General features: G+C 39.3%; 1 protein-coding gene across 1 annotated transcript in view; it reads left to right on the forward strand.

The window, feature by feature from the left end:
- The window catches only part of LOC106875628 (uncharacterized), a 104,379-nt gene that overhangs the window by 71,340 nt on the left and 14,635 nt on the right, over positions 1-18,404 (forward strand). Inside the window, exons 8-9 of the mRNA XM_089356676.1 lie at positions 3,475-3,650; positions 6,321-6,469. Of these exons, the coding sequence (XP_089212802.1) occupies positions 3,475-3,650; positions 6,321-6,469 (325 nt within the window). The remainder of the gene's footprint in view (positions 1-3,474; positions 3,651-6,320; positions 6,470-18,404) is intronic.

The following is an 18,404-nucleotide window of genomic DNA, read 5'->3' on the forward strand; positions in this document are numbered from 1 at the left end:
TAACTGCCTCAACACTCAGTCGTAATGTTGTAAGAGCTGGGTCAGGCAGCTCCTATCTGGTCGAAAGCCATGTTGGGTATCACTCAGCAATTTATTTTCTTCAAGGAATGCGATCAGTTTTCCTCTGATTATCCTTTCCATGACTTTGCTGATGTGTGAAGTCAGAGAGATAGGCCTATAGTTTTTGGCATCTGCTCTGCTTCCCCCTTTATGGATTGGGCATATTATTCCCTCCTTCAGCTTGCTTGGCAGTCTTCCGTTTGCGAGAAAGCTCTGGAAGAGGATCTGGAGGGGTTTTGCCAGGGCATGCTTACACGATTTAAGGAGGATTGCTGGGAAACCATCAGGGCCAGCAGTTGAGTTTGTGTCCACTTCATGTATAGCTAGTAGTACATCTTCTTCGCTAATGTTGATGTATTCCATCGTAACTGCCTCACTGGTTATAGGGGAGGTAGCAAAGAAGTCCACTGGTTTGTTCACTTGTCTGTGCTCCAATGGAGTGGTGAAGACACTTTTGAATTGCTCATTCAGTACCTCACTGATCCTAGTTGGACTGTCTGTGAGGGAGCCATCCTTTTCGAAGAGGGGTCCAATCTTGCAGCGTACTGAGGCTGTTTCTTTTGCGTAATGAAAGGCCTTTGGGTTTGACTTAATGTTTTTTATAACCCAGGCTTCTTTGTCTGCTCTCTCCTTCACATAGGATTGTTGCAGCCTTTTTTCGATCTCCATCAGTGTCGTTTTTAGGCGGGACCTTTGGCCATTCTTGGGATGCTGGTTGAGTCGATTTGCAACTTTTGTCCGTCGTCTCATGAGGATCTTCCTATCCCTTGGAATCTTGTTCCTATTTGTTTTGGCCTTGTGCTCTGGGACATATTTCTGGCTTATGGCTTGCACAATAGACATGAAACATTCTAGTTTCATGTCAATGTCTGGTGTGGAGAGACATTTTGGCCAATCCTCTCTGAGGATCTCTTTCTGAATCGATTTCCAGTCTGCTTTGTGGAAGTTCAGATTGGAGAGATTTTGGGTGCTTCCTTTAGGCTGTATGTCTCTGGTTTCTTTTGGCCCAAACAAAGACAGCTCTATTATGTTGTGATCCGAAACTAATGTCGGCGTCACTTTCACATCATGAATGATGTCCGTATTGTTCGTGAAGCAGAGATCTAGAATGTTATTCGCTCTAGTTGGTCTGAGAACAGTTTGCTCCATGAATAGGGCATTGGTGAGGTTGAGCAGGCATTCCACCTGTGCTTGCTTGCGATAAGTCATTCCTGAGAGTATGAGACCTTCGGGCCATTTGACGTTGGGGAAGTTGAAATCACCCATAAGAAATATGGTCACATGGTGTTCCAGTTTCATGAGGATTTCTTTAATTCTAGTGAGGCAATCTTCAAATTTGCCTATGTGGTTTGGAGCATCCGGTGGGCAATATGCATTGCATATGACTATATTATGTTGTCTTATGTATACAACTAGGGTGTCGCATACCGAATTTGAGTATGACAGTAAGACCTGGGGTGTGAGATCGTCACGGATGTATACAGCAACTCCACCATGGCTCCTTTCCCTTCTGTCTGTTCGCAGTATGACATATTTTGGTACGTGTACTTCTGCATCCTCTATATCAGGGCTGAGGTGAGTTTCCACGAGTGCTATGCATAGGGCTTGATTGCATGCAGCAAGGTCTCTCAGGAAAGAAATTTTGCTTTTATTATTATTATGCAACAGGTCCCCAATATTTAGTAAAAATATTGGCGTGATGCCTGTGCAGGCGTTAGCGGAGGCCATCCCATGTCTGTTGGCTGTGGTGGTGTTGCGCAGTGGGGGGCAAGGTTCCTCGTCTGTGCTTGGCGTAGCCACGTCAGCTGCTGCACAAATCTTTTGCGCCATATATATATTTATATATATATATATATATATATATATATATATATATGTGTGTGTGTGTGTGTGTGTGTGTGTGTGTGCCGACGAGTGACAGGGACCTTCTCTTTGTGGCTGGAGACTTCAATGGTCATGTCGGACGTCGTGCTGGAAGCTTCCATGGCATACATGGAGGCTATAGCTTCGGTTCCCGCAATGAGGAGGGAACCAGACTGCTGGAGTTCTGTGATGCAACCGATCTTATGGTCTGCAATACCAACTTCAGGAAACCTGCCAGTCACCTAGTCACCTACCGCTCCGGCAGACACTCTAGCCAAATCGACTACATCCTCGCCAGAAATAGGGAAAGAGGGCGGCTTATAAATGCCAAAACCTACCCTGGCGAAGAATGTACCCCACAACATAGATTAGTAGTTAGCGACTTTGGGATCAAGGCAAAATGGGTGCCCAGAATTAGACCGGCTTGGAGGAGAAGGGTGTGGAAGCTTAAAGACCCTGCAAATGGACAGAGACTTAGAGACAAGTTACTTGAAGCATTTGACGAAATAGAAGGGGATATAGCATCATACAACGTGGAAGACAATTGGAGATTTCTGCGGGACAACCTGTTGAAAGCCACCGACCAGATCTGTGGCTGGTGTAAAGTCCCCTCTCGACCCAGAGTAACGTGGTGGTGGAACAAGGATGTAGACGGAGCTATTAGACAAAAGAAACAGGCTTGGAAGGACTGGAAGAACGGTGGTAGCAGGGAATTGTACCAATGTGCCAGAAGGGAGGCAGGTAGGAAGGTAGGTAGATAGGTAGGTAGGTAAGCAGGCAGGCAGGCAGGCAGGCAGGTAGGTAGGTAGCGAGGTAGCTAGGTAACCAGGTAGGTAGTTAGGCAGGCAGGCAGGCAGGCAGGTAGGTAGGTAGGTAGGAAGGTAGGCACACATATAAACAATATATACATGCACAGTGCTTCTAGAAGTCAGATCAGCTGCAATGGGTGGGTCTTCTTGAGTTTCTTGTATCACCAGAGATTCTGGTCCTTTGTCATTTCTATTATGCGACTCAAAATCCTGCTTTCATCATATCACCCTGGGTATTACTTGTCCACAAGTCACAGCCACATTTAATGATCAGCATTTCTTTATATAACTGTCTTGATCCATACTCATCACATGTTTGTAACTGCACAATCTTATTTCTTGCACATTATATCTGATTCTTCTTTTTTCTCTCAGCACATTTATACTATGTCGTTCTTTCAGCTTCCATCTACCAAACACCTCTCAAAAGCCCATGGCTATATTAGTAAATAGTGCCTAAGATGCCATGCAATGGAACATAATTTGAGCCATGGTTTTGCGATTGTGAGTGTCATACCCTAACCAACAGGCCACATACCTTCACATGCACACATGTATGTATATATTTGTGTGTGTGTATGTATGCAGATGTACCGATATTTGTATGTATATGTGTGTGTGGGGGGGGGGCTATCTGTTGTGTAACTGTAGTGTAAATATTGTAGTGTTTGGTAAGGTGTTTGTGTGTGTTACAGCATTCAATTAATGCAATGGGACTGAAACATTATTTCATTGTTTATAGATTTGCTCTCACCTCAGCTTGAACAACGAAGACAGACTATCTGCTGTTGCTGTAGCTTGTTATTTAGCAGAGCAAGGAGCAAATTTTCATCACAAAAACAAAAAAAATAGGACCCCTCTTGACATCATTGATGATTCGAATTTAAAAGAGAAACTCAACAGATTTGTGTCCACTCGGTACGTATTCACTAAACATTAGGGCATAACCCAGCAAATTGTTTTGTATTTCGTATTGTGTGCATAATTACGTTTAAGGGAATTAATGAAGCAATGGCAGTGTTTATTTTAGACACTACAGTGTAATCATGGGAAAATAAAGTTTAATTAGTTTTAATAAGTTTTTATTGATTTACACATTAAGCAACACCAGTGTGTTCAAGACAGTGTACTCTTGAACATATAAAGTACAATTAGTTTTAATAAGTTTACACATGAAGCATTAAGAGTATTTGCTTAAGACACTACAGTGTACACTTTTACAAATGAATTTTAATTAATTCTAATTAGTTTACTCATAGAGCATTCTTGTTTTGGATACTACAGTATACTTTTGGACAGATAAAGTTTAATTAGTATTAATAAGTTTATGCATAGAGCAATAACGGTATTTGTTTCAACATTTATAGTGTAATTTTTGTTAGAAAAAGTTTAAATAATTTTATTTAATTTACATATGAAGCAATAGTAGCATTTGTTTTGGACACTACTGAGAACTCTTGAGCAGATAATTATAATTAGGTTTAATTCAATAGAATTAGGTTATGAAAGTAGAAATAGCAATGTTTGTTGTATGTAGCAATAATGATGTTTGTTTTTAGACACTGTTGTGCACTCATTTTAATTAGTTTTCACTTATAACAATGGCAATATTTTTTTAGACACTATTGTTTGATAACTGTCAGATAAAATTTGTTTTAATTAGTTTTTATTAGTTTATACATCTGTCAATAATAACTCTTGAAGAGATAAAGTTTAAATAATTTTAGTTACTTTTAATTAGTTTACACATAGAATAATAGCAGTGTTTGGTTTAGATACTAACAATATAATCTTGACAGATAAGGTTTACTTAGTTTTAATTAGTTTAACTATGAAACAGTAGCAGTGCATGTTCTTGACACTACTCTGTACATTTAAACAAATAAAGTCTAATTAGTTTTATAGTGATTGTTTTAGACATTATATTGTACCTTTGGATAAATAAAGTTTAATTAGTTTTCATTAGTTTACAATTGTAGCAATATGAATCTTTGCCTTTGACACTACAGTGTACTCTTGGTTAGGCATAGTTTAATTAGTTTAATTAGTTTAAACATGTAGCAGTGTTTGTTTTAGACACTATTGTGCACTCTTTGACAGACAATGTTTAATTAGTTTAATTAGTTTACACATGAATCATCAGCAAATTTCTTTTTAGTCACTACTGTGTATTTTTGAACAGATAAAGTTCATTTAATTTTAATTAGTTTAATTAGTTTACTCATGAAGTAATAACTGTTTGTTTTTGACACTACTCTGTACTCAAAGAGATAAAATGTAATTAGTTTTACTCAGTTTACACCTGAAGTGACAGTTTAAATCTCTTTAGAATTACCCGCTTGTACACTTTACCATAAATAACAAAATTAGACACTTTGTACTACTGTATAATTTAACATAATACATACTATTTCCCATAATTAACATTATTTATTTTTACTTCTATCAATGCTGTTGCTGCAAATAACCCTTAAACTAACTCCTACATCTTTACTATAACAACATCACATAGTTTAGTGATGTTTTCTTTATTATAGCAACATCAATGGAATTAGTTATTGATCTTTTCTGTTTGGCTGCACCTATGGAAATTTCAAAGTTTTGTGAAAATTTTGAAATTTGATGTACTTATTTAATTTTCCATGCTGAATCTTGGGAGTTAATTCACTTTTTCCAGAAATTAAAAAAAAAAAAGTTACAGAGGTTTAAAGTTCGATCATTTTTACCCTGTTAGAAAACAGGATTTGGAAGCTGTTATTTTGTGCTTGACAGTATGTGTTGTCAACTGTAAACAAATGAAACATTGGCGGAATTCTGCTTCATGCATACCATATAATCACTCATAACTTTTATTTTTTGGAATTTTCAGAAAATTTTTGCAAATTTGTAGTCTAATCAAGGAAATTCATACAATTATGCAAAACCAAATAGAAATTTTGTGCATGATTTAAGGCTTTTTTAGCTGTTATTTTTAGCATATCTCACACTGCATGTATTTTAAGCATTTAATAAGTGACAAAAAGAATGCATTGTAAGCAGCTCAGTGACAGTTTGGTTTGTTACTATGGAAACAAGCACCTATATGTCTGGCTTTCGAATTGGCTAAAATAACCCAAAATTTGCCAATTTTAAAAGCTATTAACTCTTTAATTAATGATTTATGGAGAAATTGAATTTCATGTCAATGATTACTTTACAAAACTACACCAACATGCCAAGCATTCATATTTGGAACAAAAAAAAAAAAGAAATTGAAAAGTGGCAGCCAAACAGAAAAGATCCTTAGTTATATTTTTCTTCCCTATAACAACAGCAGTAGGATTAGTTATGCCGTCTTCACTTTAACATCACAGGGATTAGTTATATCTTCTTCAAGGTAACAATAGCAGTGGGATTAATTATATCTTCTTTACAATAACAGCATCACAGGGATTAGCTAAGCCTTTTTTTTTACTGTAACATCAATGGATTCCTCCTTAAATGTTACTTAATAATGTTTTTACAAAAGATGTTTAATGTGAATATTATAATAATATTGTCTGTAATCTGCTTGATACTTGTAATGTTTTTGGTATTTTTATTTGATAGTCTGCAATGTTTATTGTGCAAAGATAACCAGGCCACTGTAAAATTCTATCCGTGCAAACATACAGTAACATGTTCGAATTGCTATTCCAAAAACAGGCTTAAAAATTGTATCCAGTGCCAACATCCTATAACCAGCAAGAGTGGATTTGGTGAGAAATTCTTAGATAATCTGTCTGTTTGTCTCATCGATTTGTGCTGTGGCTACGTATTTTTATGTTGTTATTGTTGTTGTTTAACCCCAGCTCAATTCTGACTTAGCAGTCTTATGATAAAAAGTGTTCCAGGTGTGAGTACCTTGTCTTTTCTCACTATCTATCACTACATCCATTACACATTGTCTTCATCCAAATAGAAGACTTGCGTCACTTGAAGAGAGTACTGTCTGCAAGATAAGACTAATAAGCAACATTGTACGATAAGTGGTGGCTACAGGAATATCAATAAATCGCCAGTTCTGACAGTAAACATCTATTTTTAACACTCAACTGTGAGGCATTAGAGATGGATAATGACTTAACAATATTTTGGGAATCTGATACTTAAAGTCAAAGGAAATTACTATTTTACCAAAGTTTCAGCTTTGGTAAAACAGGAGATTAAATCACAAAATTTCAACTGTTAATTTAAGGACCAACATTAGAGACTAAATGTTAACTCAGTTGTGAATGTTTGTGATCATTAAAAGGTGATATGGATAATTGAAATTGACTGTGTGTCTGTGAATATTGGCAATTAATTAAAAGTGACATGGATGATTACTGTATAGTGGCTATCGTTGGCTGTTCAAGTGCGTTACTAAATGGAAAAACAGTTAGTATTAATCACCGTAGGACATTTTTGTGTATAAATATATTGTTTATTCTGTGTTCACCTTTTGTGGTGGAAGCATGTAGTGTGTTTCAAAAACATGTGCGTTTACATACAAAGAAAGTTTTGATTTTTGCTTTTGCACTGAAAGAAGTAACATATGTGTAATGAGAACAGTCATTTTGAGAATGTGTGTGTGATAAAATATCATTGTTTACAAATTGTATATCTTGTGTCGAGGTGAATAGACATGTGAGTCACACATGGGGAAACTTGCACGTGGAGCTACAGAGAAGATATGTGTCTTTGAGTGAAACCTGGCAGGAACTGGTAGCCGTGTAGCTCAGAATGAAGCTAGTGTCTCAGAACGAGGCTAGTGTATCAAAGCGAGGCTAGTGTATCAAAGCGAGGCTAGTGTATCAAAGCAAGGCTCATCGATATATTCATCTGCTGTGCAGGTTGACTCACATGTTACTATGTAATATGTAGCTCTGCTGCATAGCCTCCTGCTAGACTTAAAAGAGTCGAAAAAAAATAGAGATGGCATATGTAAATATGCAGTGCAAAAAGCAGGTAAGAACATGGAATACAAACATAAGGATGCAATACAATAGAAAATGAGTAACTGAAATGAAAAGACAAAGCATGGTTAGAGTAAATAGAATATGAACGCAAAGAAATAAGCAAAATTTTCAAGTCGATTAGGTAAAGTTCGAAGGAATACTGTGAAGAACAAAACTGTGACATTGGTGATATGTCTTGAAAAGTTTTTGCTAAGTTCACAAATAGTTCATCATAGTTCAAATGTATATAGATAGCTTGGTAGGCCAATTTACACGGTGACCACTATGAGTAGTAATGATGTATGTAGATGGAGGAGGGATTGGTGTGTGTGATGGTGTTGGTAGTGGTTGCAGTGGAGTGGCATTTGTTTTATGTCGTACTGTGAATGTGGGAGGTTATGAGGTGGTATTGTGTATGCCCGCTTAAGCCTGTCTATTGAGACAGTTTCCTTTTTACCATTAATGTCTATAGTATATAGTTTGTCTGTGTGCGACAGGATGCGATAGGGTCCCATGTATGGAGGTGTGAGAGGGGTTTTCCCAGCGTCTTTTCATAGAAACACATAGGTCCAAGAATCAATGTCTTTTGGAATTGATGATTTAGTGGTTTGGTGTTGTGTTGACTGTGGAGTGTGCGTACGAGTAGATGTAATCGCCTTACCTCGGTTTTCCTTTCGTCGACTGCAAGTCTGTCATGCAGTATCCAATCCTTGAAGCTTGCCCCGACCCAAGGTACACCAGGAATAGCAGCTGCCTCTCCCAAACCTAGACCGTCGCTCAACACGTCTTGTCCTGACCACAACCCCGTTCGAAAAAGGGCACGAATCCCGATCGAGGCTCCCTCTGCCCTTTTTCCCCTTCCGGTCAGCCTCCCCAGACACTGACGTCATACCACATTGACATGGGTGGCAGTTCTTGCATGTATTTGCAAAGTCTGTGTATGTACATAGTGGGGTCTTGTCTGGACAGATCCACTGGGGCCAACATCTTACCTGGCAATGAAAGAGGTGTGCCATAAATAAGTTCTGCTGGGGAATAACTGAGATCCTCCTTTATTGAGGCTCGACAGCCAAGAAAGACTATTGGAAGATATTCGCTCCAACGCTGCTGATCTGAGTAAGCATGCAAAGCAGCTTTCATATGACGGTGGGATCGTTCCACCATACCGTTGGACTGTGGATGGTAACTGGTGGTTCGAATCCAATGTGTGCCTATGGTCTTCATGAGCTCATGGAAGAGTTGTGATTCAAACTATTTTCCATGGTCAGTAGTGATGGTGGTAGAAACTCCGTACCATGATATCCATCCTGTGAGAAAAGCTTTGGCAACAAATTCTGCAGTGATATCTGCTAAAGGAATAGCATCTGGCCAATGTGTGAAACAATCAATGCAGGTGAGCAGGTAGGTATATCCCTGGATGACTGGCCAAGGTCCAACAAGGTCGATGTGTACATGGTTGAAATGCACATCTGGTGTGTTGAATGTGCCAAGGGGTGCACGGACGTGCCTATGCACCTATGACAGAAAAGGCAGGAGCGTGATCAAGCAGTGATGTCTCATCTCATATTTGGCCAAAAGAATCTAGCCGAAATGAGTTTCACTGTGGCGGTGACACCAGAGTCTGACAGGTTATGGTGTGTGCTGAGGCTGTCTGTGGGTCTCTGGAATGAAAGGACAAGAAGAATTCTTGGAAGTATTGCACAAAATCTGTGCATCAGATGTGGATTCTAGGAAGTACTTGAAGTTGCATGTGGCAAAGGCAGGTGAGGACATATCAATTGTCTCTAAGCGAGGTTGATCTTTAGCCAGGAGATGCAGGTCGATGCCTGTGGGTGACGACAGCAAATTCAGTGGTTGGCATGATAAGGCATCTGCTGCAGTTTTATCTACACCAGAGATATGGCGAATGTCAGCGGTAAATTGGGAAATGAAATCCAAATGTCTGGTTACCCACAGAGAGTACTTGTCAGGCTTCGAGCGCAGGGCAAAGGTGAGTGGACAGTGGTTGGTAAAAATTGTGAATTGGTGTCTCTTGAGTGTGTGCTGGAAATGTTTGACTGCTAAATACATAGCTAACAGCTCCTGTATGAAAGTGCTGTAGCAAGTTTCAGCTGGTTTAAGCTGCCGAGAGAAAAAGGCAAGAGGCTGGAGTTGTTGCTGGTGAAATTGTTGTAACACTGCGCCTATAGCAGTGTTGGATGTATCCACTACAAGGGATATCTGAGCATCTGCGACAGGGTGGGCAAGAAGTGATGCCTGAGCGAGTTGCTGCTTTGCTGTGTTGAAGGAGTCAAGTTGGGTGGAGTCCAATGCTATTGGCTCATCCCTCTTTTTCCTATTCTGAAGAAGCATGTTTAGCGGATATAGGATTTCAGCTGAATGAGGAACAAAGTGCCAATAGAAGTTGAATAGTCCCAAGAAATGTCGATCTGACATAACAAGGTGGGTGGAGGCAACTCCTGCAATGCCTTCACCTTGTCAGGCAGTGGTGATATGCCTTTGGGGCTGATGACATGACCTAGGAAGGTCAAAGAAGATACACCGCAAACACATTTGGTAGGGTTGATCCACACTTGGTAAGTCTTGAACCACTCAAACAGCTGACAACCATGATGGAGATGTTCCTCGGGTGAAGTGCTAGCTATCAAGATGTTGTCAATGTATGCATAGATGAAGTCTAAGTCTCGGACGACTTCATCTATGAACCTTTGAAATGTGCTGGCTGAATTCCATAAACAAAATGACATAGTTAGGAATTTGAAGGCACCTAAAGGTGTGGTTATGGCAGTCTTCAGAATATCCTCTGGATTCCCAGGAATCTGATGGTATGCCTTAACCAAGTCCAGTTTGGTGACTACTCTGCAGTTGTGGAGAGATGGTGCAAAATCCTGGATGTTGGGTATTGGGTACCAGTCTGGCTCCGTGATGGAGTTTAATCTCCTGTAGTCACCAGTGGGCTGCCAGTCCCCAGAATGCTTTGGAACCATGTGCAAAGGGCTATTAGAGGGGCGCCTTGGCTGCCTTTAGTTTCTCTGAGGAGAGACGGCAAGGGGGAGAAAAAAACCGAGCACCTTTAGTTTCGATGAAATGGGTGGTGGTGTGAGTTGGAGCAGCAGTAAAAAAATTTCGGTTAGTCAGCTCCAGATATGAGTTTAAGAGTGCATGGTATGGGTCGTCCATAGTAGTGATGAAAAATACTGGATTAACTGTAGGGGTTAGTGGCCTTTTAACTGGGATAGAAAGTTCTGTGGTCGCGTCTCATAAGTGCTGAGTATGCATGTCCACAAGTAGGTGGAAGTGGTGCAAAAAGTTTCCACCTAATATTGGGTAAGGGAGATCTGCGACTGTAAAAATCTACTTGAAGTCATGTCACAGATCTAAATCTAAATCTCTGCTACAACTGCTTTAGGTATGGTTGTGAAAGTTGATAATTGGTAAAAATTGATATAGTTAAGGTGTGGCTGTGAATTGGTAAAAGGTGGAGTAGATAATTACAGCTTTATGTGTGGCTATGAATAATGGTAACTGGTAAAAGGTGGCTGACATGATTACCATTTTGAGTGTGACTGAATGTTTGTAATTGGTAAAATATATCATGGATAATTGAATTAGGGGTTTGGATGTGGATGTGAATAATAGTAATAGGTAAAAAATGACATGGACAATTACGATATTGCTAATGAAGATTTCAAATGGTTACAAATTGGTATGAAATGTTTATAATTGAGATTTGCATCCTGAATGTCTCATTTCAAGATAGTGTCTCCAATATTATATAAAAAGAAGAAAAGGGAATATTCTTTATTCTTTTACTTGTTTCAGTCATTTGACTGCAGCCATGCTGGAGCACTGCCTTAAAGGGGTTTAGCTGAAAAAATCAATCCCAGGACTTATTCTTTGTAAGCCTAGTACTTATTCTATCGGTCTCTTTTGCCGAACACTAAGTTACAGGAACATAAATACATCAGCATCAGTTGCCAAGCGGTGGCGAGGAAACAAGCACAGATACACGCACACACATAAATACATACATATATACAATGGGCTTCTTTCAGTTTCCACCTAGCAAATCCACTCACAAGGCTTTGGTTGGCCTTGCCCAAGGTGCCATGCAGTGGGACTGAACCTGGAACCATGTGATTGGGAAGCAAGCTTCTTCTACACAGCCATCCCTTCAGGTAGATGGCCCTGCTCAATCCATAGAAAAGGCATAGGAAGAAACTCCATAAGACATACCTGGCGTAAGCTATGAATATATAAGAGGTGCAGCAACATCAGGGGAAGGTTAACAGGGAAAATAGCTTTTGTGTGTGGAAGGTGCACAAGTACAATAAACACTAAAAATGTTCAGAAAATAGACTCCCTCCAATACCAAGGGAGAAATCTAGAAGCAGTTGATAACTTCCATTAACTAGGTAACAAAGACAGTTGTGGGGGTAGATGCTCCAAGAGCATAGCTGTGAGAATAAGAATAGGCTGGGCAAAGTTCAGAGTGTTCCTACCTCTGTTGGTAACAAAAGATCTCTCCTCAGAAGGAAAGACAGACTGTATGATGCCTGTGTGTGAACAACCATGCTACACAGCAATAAAACATGGGCTGTGACCACTGAGGACATGCATAGGCTTGAAAGAAATTAAGCTAGTATGCTTTGCTGGATGTGCAATGTCAGTGTGCATGTATGACAGAGTGGCAAGCATCTTGAGAGAAAAGATGGGCACAAGAGGGATCATATGTGGTGTGCAAGAGAGATGATTGTGCTGGTATGGGCATGTGAAGCATATGGACAAGGACAGCTGTGTGAAAAAGTACTGATCTCTAGCTGTGGAGGAACCTGTGGAAGAGGTAGACCCAGGAAGACATGGGATGAGGTGGTGAAGCATGATCTTCAAATGCTTGGCGTCACAGAGGGAACTTTGGTGATATGTCATGCTTGAGAAAACCCATCAAGCCAAGTGAAATCATAGTCATGGCCGATGCCAGTGTCACATAACAGGCACCCATGCCAGTGGCACATAAAAAGCACTCTTTGAACGTTAGGTTTCATGGAGGCAATGATAAATGACCAAGACCTTTAGCAATATGCTATGCTTGAGAAGACTCACCAAACCAAGTGAAATCATAGTTGTGGCCAATGCTGGTGTCACATAACTGGCACCCATGATGGTGTCACATAAAAAGCACCCATTGCACTCTTGCAGTGGTTGGCATTACGAGGGCGTCTAGCTGTAGAAACCATGTCAAATCAGATTGAAACCTGGTGCAGCTCACTACCTTACTAGTTTAAGTCAAACCTTCTAACCCATGCCAGCATGGAAAGCAAACACTAAATGAGGATGGTCACAAAATGATGTTGATCACAAAATCATCAACAGGCATAATGTGAAATTAGCATATACGGCTTCTCACAATCTAGAATACTATGTACACAAATTAAATAACATAAAATTCAATAGGATAAAACTAGAGGGGGTTTACAGAAAAATCACAGATCATAACAAAATAAACAAAATGGAATGGTTGTAAATAGAAATTATAAAAGGTCATCCAAAATAAAAACAGGTTCAAACAGCACCATACAATTTGCCGTGCAATCCATACCTGAGGAAAATGAGAACACTGTTATAGGAGGTAGAACAAATGTGACCACCAGTAATAACTCCACTTACAGAACTGGAAAAAATATAACGTGTAACTTCAAATGGTAAAATAAATGCAAGTTTAACAACAACTGCCTCATAAAGAATGTGGTTTACAAATGTTAAGTGAAGATGGATACACAAAAATACGTGTACATTGGTGACACCAGAGACACCATAAAAAAATCGTCATTTTTCAATGTAAACAAAAGGTACTCTACATCATCGTCTAACCTCATATGGGGACTCAAGCACAATGGAGTGGAGCATACAACCAACTGGTCTACAATAAAAAATGCTACACCATACAATAGAACATTGTTGGTGTGCAACTTATGGCTAGAGAAAATCCTGGAGATCATCACATCAGAGAAAACATAATTAATAGATACTAGCAGAGATACCCAGCCTTGCTTGGGATTAAAATGGCATAGATTTTTATTGTTTTACTTGTTTCAGTTATGTGACTGCAGCCATGCTGGAGCACTGCCATTGGTTGAAGAAATCAACCACAGGATTTATTCTTTGTAAGCCTAGTACTCATTCTGTCAGTGTCTTTTACCAGACCGCTAAGTTACGAGAATGTAAACACAGCAACATCAGTTGTCAAGCGATGGTGGAGGTACAAACACAAGACATGCACACACATGCATTCTTCTATAGTAATGCCCTTATATATATGTGTGTATGTATATATATATATATATATATATATATATATATATATATATATATATATATAGATATATATATATATATATATATATATTAAAATTTGACTGAAGTGTTCAAAATTTAAATGGAAAGACTATTATTGTTCGATGTGTGTACACCCATACACACTCATGTTCTTCAGTGCGCATATCATAGGATTTCAAAATGCAATTTTTAAAAATCATCAGCTAACCCTTTGGCGTTTTCATCGGGTTCAAATGAACCAGAGTGGACGACTACCTCAGAGTTTGGATCAACCCTCGAGTATGGTTTATTTGAATGGGTTATTACAGCAGAAGCGCCTTGAATACTGCAGTGAATAGGGGTCAGTTGCGGCGGTTTCTCCTCCTCTTGAAAATCACCAGATAAGGTGGGATGGGAATTTATTCTCGCCTGTTCTTTGTCTCTTCGGATTCTCGCCTCTTCAGAAATACCTAACGACGCAACCGATTCCGACGATATCGATATATCGTCATCGATTTCTTCAATACGAGGGTTATGTTGCCCTACGTTCGTATCGATAAGAACGGATGGAAATATAAATTGGGAGAAAGAAAAATTGAATGCTTGCGGTAGTTCTTCAAACTTTGAAGAACCAGGTTGATATGTCCCACAAAGTTCCGTATTATCATCTGCCGAAGCTTCCTGGTAGGACTGCACTAATAATTCTGGGGATTTTTCATTAGATTCCGTTTCTGAAGAAATCTTGTGTTGCAAGGTCTGAACATTTAAACTTTCCTCAATGGTCGGATTTTGATCCTTTAAAACAATAGAGCTCGTTAAGGGGTTGGGCATGTTAGGTTCTAAAGCTGCAAAATATTTCCGATTTCTCCTCCCATAAATGAAAGGTAAATTATTGAAATCGACGATCGTTAGAGATTTGGTGCTTGAGCGGTTTCGCAAAGATACCATGATGGAAGTTGCAGCCGCTGCAGCAGCAGTTGGACGGTTGCTGTTCAGGTCAATCTTGACTGTTGTTTCTCTGAATCTCTCCAGTTGTCGAAATCTAGCTGCGCAGAAAACTTCATCTGTTTGGGTCGCGGCATCAACTTTTTCTAGAACTATATCTGCGATCGTTTGCAATTCGACCTCACTTAATGTATCGTTAATAGATTCACGAATACCCGTTTGGCGAGTAAGAATGTCCTTAATTTCTGTACGAAAGGCTAGGCCCTTTCGTAAATACATTTTGCAAACATCGTTTCTTCCATAATAAGGGTTACGGACTTTGGTAATGGCTCCCGCTCTAGCTACTTTGGCTTGCGAATCTACATCACATAAAATAAGTTTATATTTTGATGGATAATTATCAACTGAACTCCACAGAGTGTCAACTAAAACTGCCTTTGAGGTAATTTTTATTTCACTTACATCGTTTTTCTGAACTACGAGTTCCAGATCATCGTATATATATATATATATATATATATATATATATATATACACATACATACATATATGTGTGTGTATATGTATATATATATATATATATAAATATATATATACATACATACATGACAGGCTTCTTTCAGTTTCTCTTTACATAATCCACTCACAAGATTTTGGTTAGCTCAAGGTTATAGTAGAAGACACTTGCCCAAGGTGTCATGCGGTGGGACTGAACCTGGAACTATGTGGTTGGGAAGCAAGCTTCTTACCACACAGCCATTGTAACTATATGCAATTAACACTTGCTACATTATTTGAATCTAGTTTCCATAAGATCTTTCTACTGTGTGTGTGTGTGCGTGTGTGTGTGTGTGTGTGTGTGTGTGTGTGTGCATGTGCGTTTGCATGTGTGTGTGTGTACACACACGCACGCGCGCGCACACACACACACACACACACACACATATATATATATAGGAGAGTATTGTAGTTCGCTTGAAGTATTGTGTATTATTTGTAAAGAATAAAAAGTTTTGAATGGTACAACAATGCACTATAATACAAAAAAATGGACTATATACCTGTTGTAATTTAGTTATCCATAGTCCGATGATATTTCGGAACGCAAATCCTTCTTCAGATATTCTTAGATGGAGTCGCTGTTATAATCTGTTTTCCAATGGCTTTTCTTTTTTCGGAAGCGTTTTAGTAGTGGTCTCACGAAGCTCCTTTCGGAATTCCTCATAAGAAGTGCGTGAGGTCAGCTATGTCTCAATCTCGTGTGTAGTACATCTGTAGCGCTGCTTCTAAGTTATGTATTATACATGCAGCTTCTAAGTTATGTATTATACATGCAGCTTCCTTTCTTTTTCCCTTTTTTACTCTTCTCTTTTTTTTGTTATAAGCAATAGATGAGCATATCAAAAATGAACCTACATGCATCCAGATGTAGCTAAATAATATATTTGTAAGGAACGACCGTGCGAACTCAAAAAAGGAGAAATGGTGACGAATGGTAAAACAGAGGACTCCTTTTATTTAAACGTGTCACACGGTCGAACACACAATAATATATATATCAATGGATGATATACATGATATGCTATGCGACGATAACATAGATGACCAGTAATGAAAGACCACAACCGTATTAGATGAATAACAGAGATATTTATTATGGCGTTAAAGATGTATGTCTGTGTGAGAGTGTGAATGCGACATATAATAACATAATCAAAGACAGGCCGTCATACAAAGAAAAGTATGTATGTGAGTGATACATGTATGTGTATGTGTATTATTACAGCAGATAGAAAGAGAGTCAATAACACGAGAGCAATTATACCAGTTCTTGGGTACACAATAATATGAATCTGTATGTGAAGTGAGTTGGCTGAGTGTGGCAGAGCTGATCACTAGTTGTGATGTCGTGGCATCGATGCCGGGCCGTGATTCTTGTTATACAGATGTTCGTCGCTGGCTGAGAATTTCTTGTCTGTTTAAGAACTCTTGTCTGTTTATTTATCGTGGTGAAGCTGAGTCACCTAACAGAATCGAAGAGAGAGATGTGCCACGGAGGTTTGGTTTGGTGTACATAGTAAGTCGTGTTGACGCTGGTGGTGTAGAGGCTGCTTGGTAGTAATCGTGTTGGTCATGACGATGATGCTGGATAGTAGTCGTAGACTCTTGTTGCTGATGTGGCGACGGCGGTGGTCATCGTTGGCTGGACGAAGCTGTTGAAGTGGTCGCTGGCTACTTGTTGCTGCTGCTGTCGTGTGGTACACGGAACAGATCTCAAAGAGAAACTGGACCGAGACAAATTTGGTGGGTATGAGTTGATCTATTTATAGAGTATATCAGAAATATACTCTATCACGTGACCTTATTAAGGGCTGTGATTGGTCAGTTTGCGTTCTGGCTGGAACGGTTCGAAGAAGTTGCCGATTCGAATAATGATCAGTCACGTGATGACAAGGAATGGGTTCTCTACTACGCTCACATTTATTTATATTTAAATGAGAAGATTGTATGTAATGGCGATAGTAGTTTTGTATCTAATGGCGATAGGTAGTTTTGTATCTAGTGACGATAGGTAGTTTCACTACATATTGATTACCAACCTCCAGCCTGTTGTTAATATGGGGTCCTAGTCTGTGTATGAGTAAAGCTTCCTTAATTCTTAAATTACCCAAATTTCTCTCATTGGCCTCAATTGTGACTGTTATGCTTTTGTCAGTGTTCCGGCATCTGTCTAGATGCTTTCTGAAGGAGGAGGTTCTCGTGTTCAGATGTTCTTTGATATAGACGTCTAATGGTCTTGTTGTGCTACCAACATAGAACTTGTTGCATTTGTTACATTGTATTCTATACACAGCATTTACTCGTTGGCATAAATCTGTGTCACGGATGGGACAATTTGTTAATGTGCATTGATTGTTGTCCCTTATTAGTTTCTTTGCGAGATGTCCTCTCAGAGAGGGGCCGGAGTGGGCTAGTTGTATGTCTAGCCCTTCTCTTCTTATGGCTCTTCAGATGGCTGTAGTTATCCTCTCACTAAAATGGGGTATTTTAAGGAAGCATGTGTTGCTGGGTTTTCTATGTGTTCGGTGTGTTGGTCGTCTTGGGCACTTAAGCCAATTTACAATGGATCTAGGATACCCGTTGGTTTTCAATATATCTAGGAAGCGTGTAGTGTGGATCACCTTGTCCTCCATTCTGCTGCATTTGCCTTGGATGCGTGCAAGTTCATTTCTGGCGTATCCTATTTTGGCACCGAGTGGAAGTGCTGAATTGTATTGAACAAACATATCTCTACTGGCTGCTTTCCTGTAGAACTTGGTGTGTATCTCCCCTTCTTCTGTTATATTCAATTTGAAGTCAAGTAATGATAGTGATCCAGTGATGTCAGGATGTTCTATAGTGAACTTTATGTTCATGTCCATGTTATTGAATGTCGTTAATATTCTCTCGGCCT

This window comes from Octopus bimaculoides, chromosome 8 (assembly GCF_046866305.1).
Source record: "Octopus bimaculoides isolate indiv1 chromosome 8, ASM4686630v1, whole genome shotgun sequence".
Classification (NCBI taxonomy): Eukaryota; Metazoa; Mollusca; class Cephalopoda; order Octopoda; family Octopodidae; genus Octopus; species Octopus bimaculoides.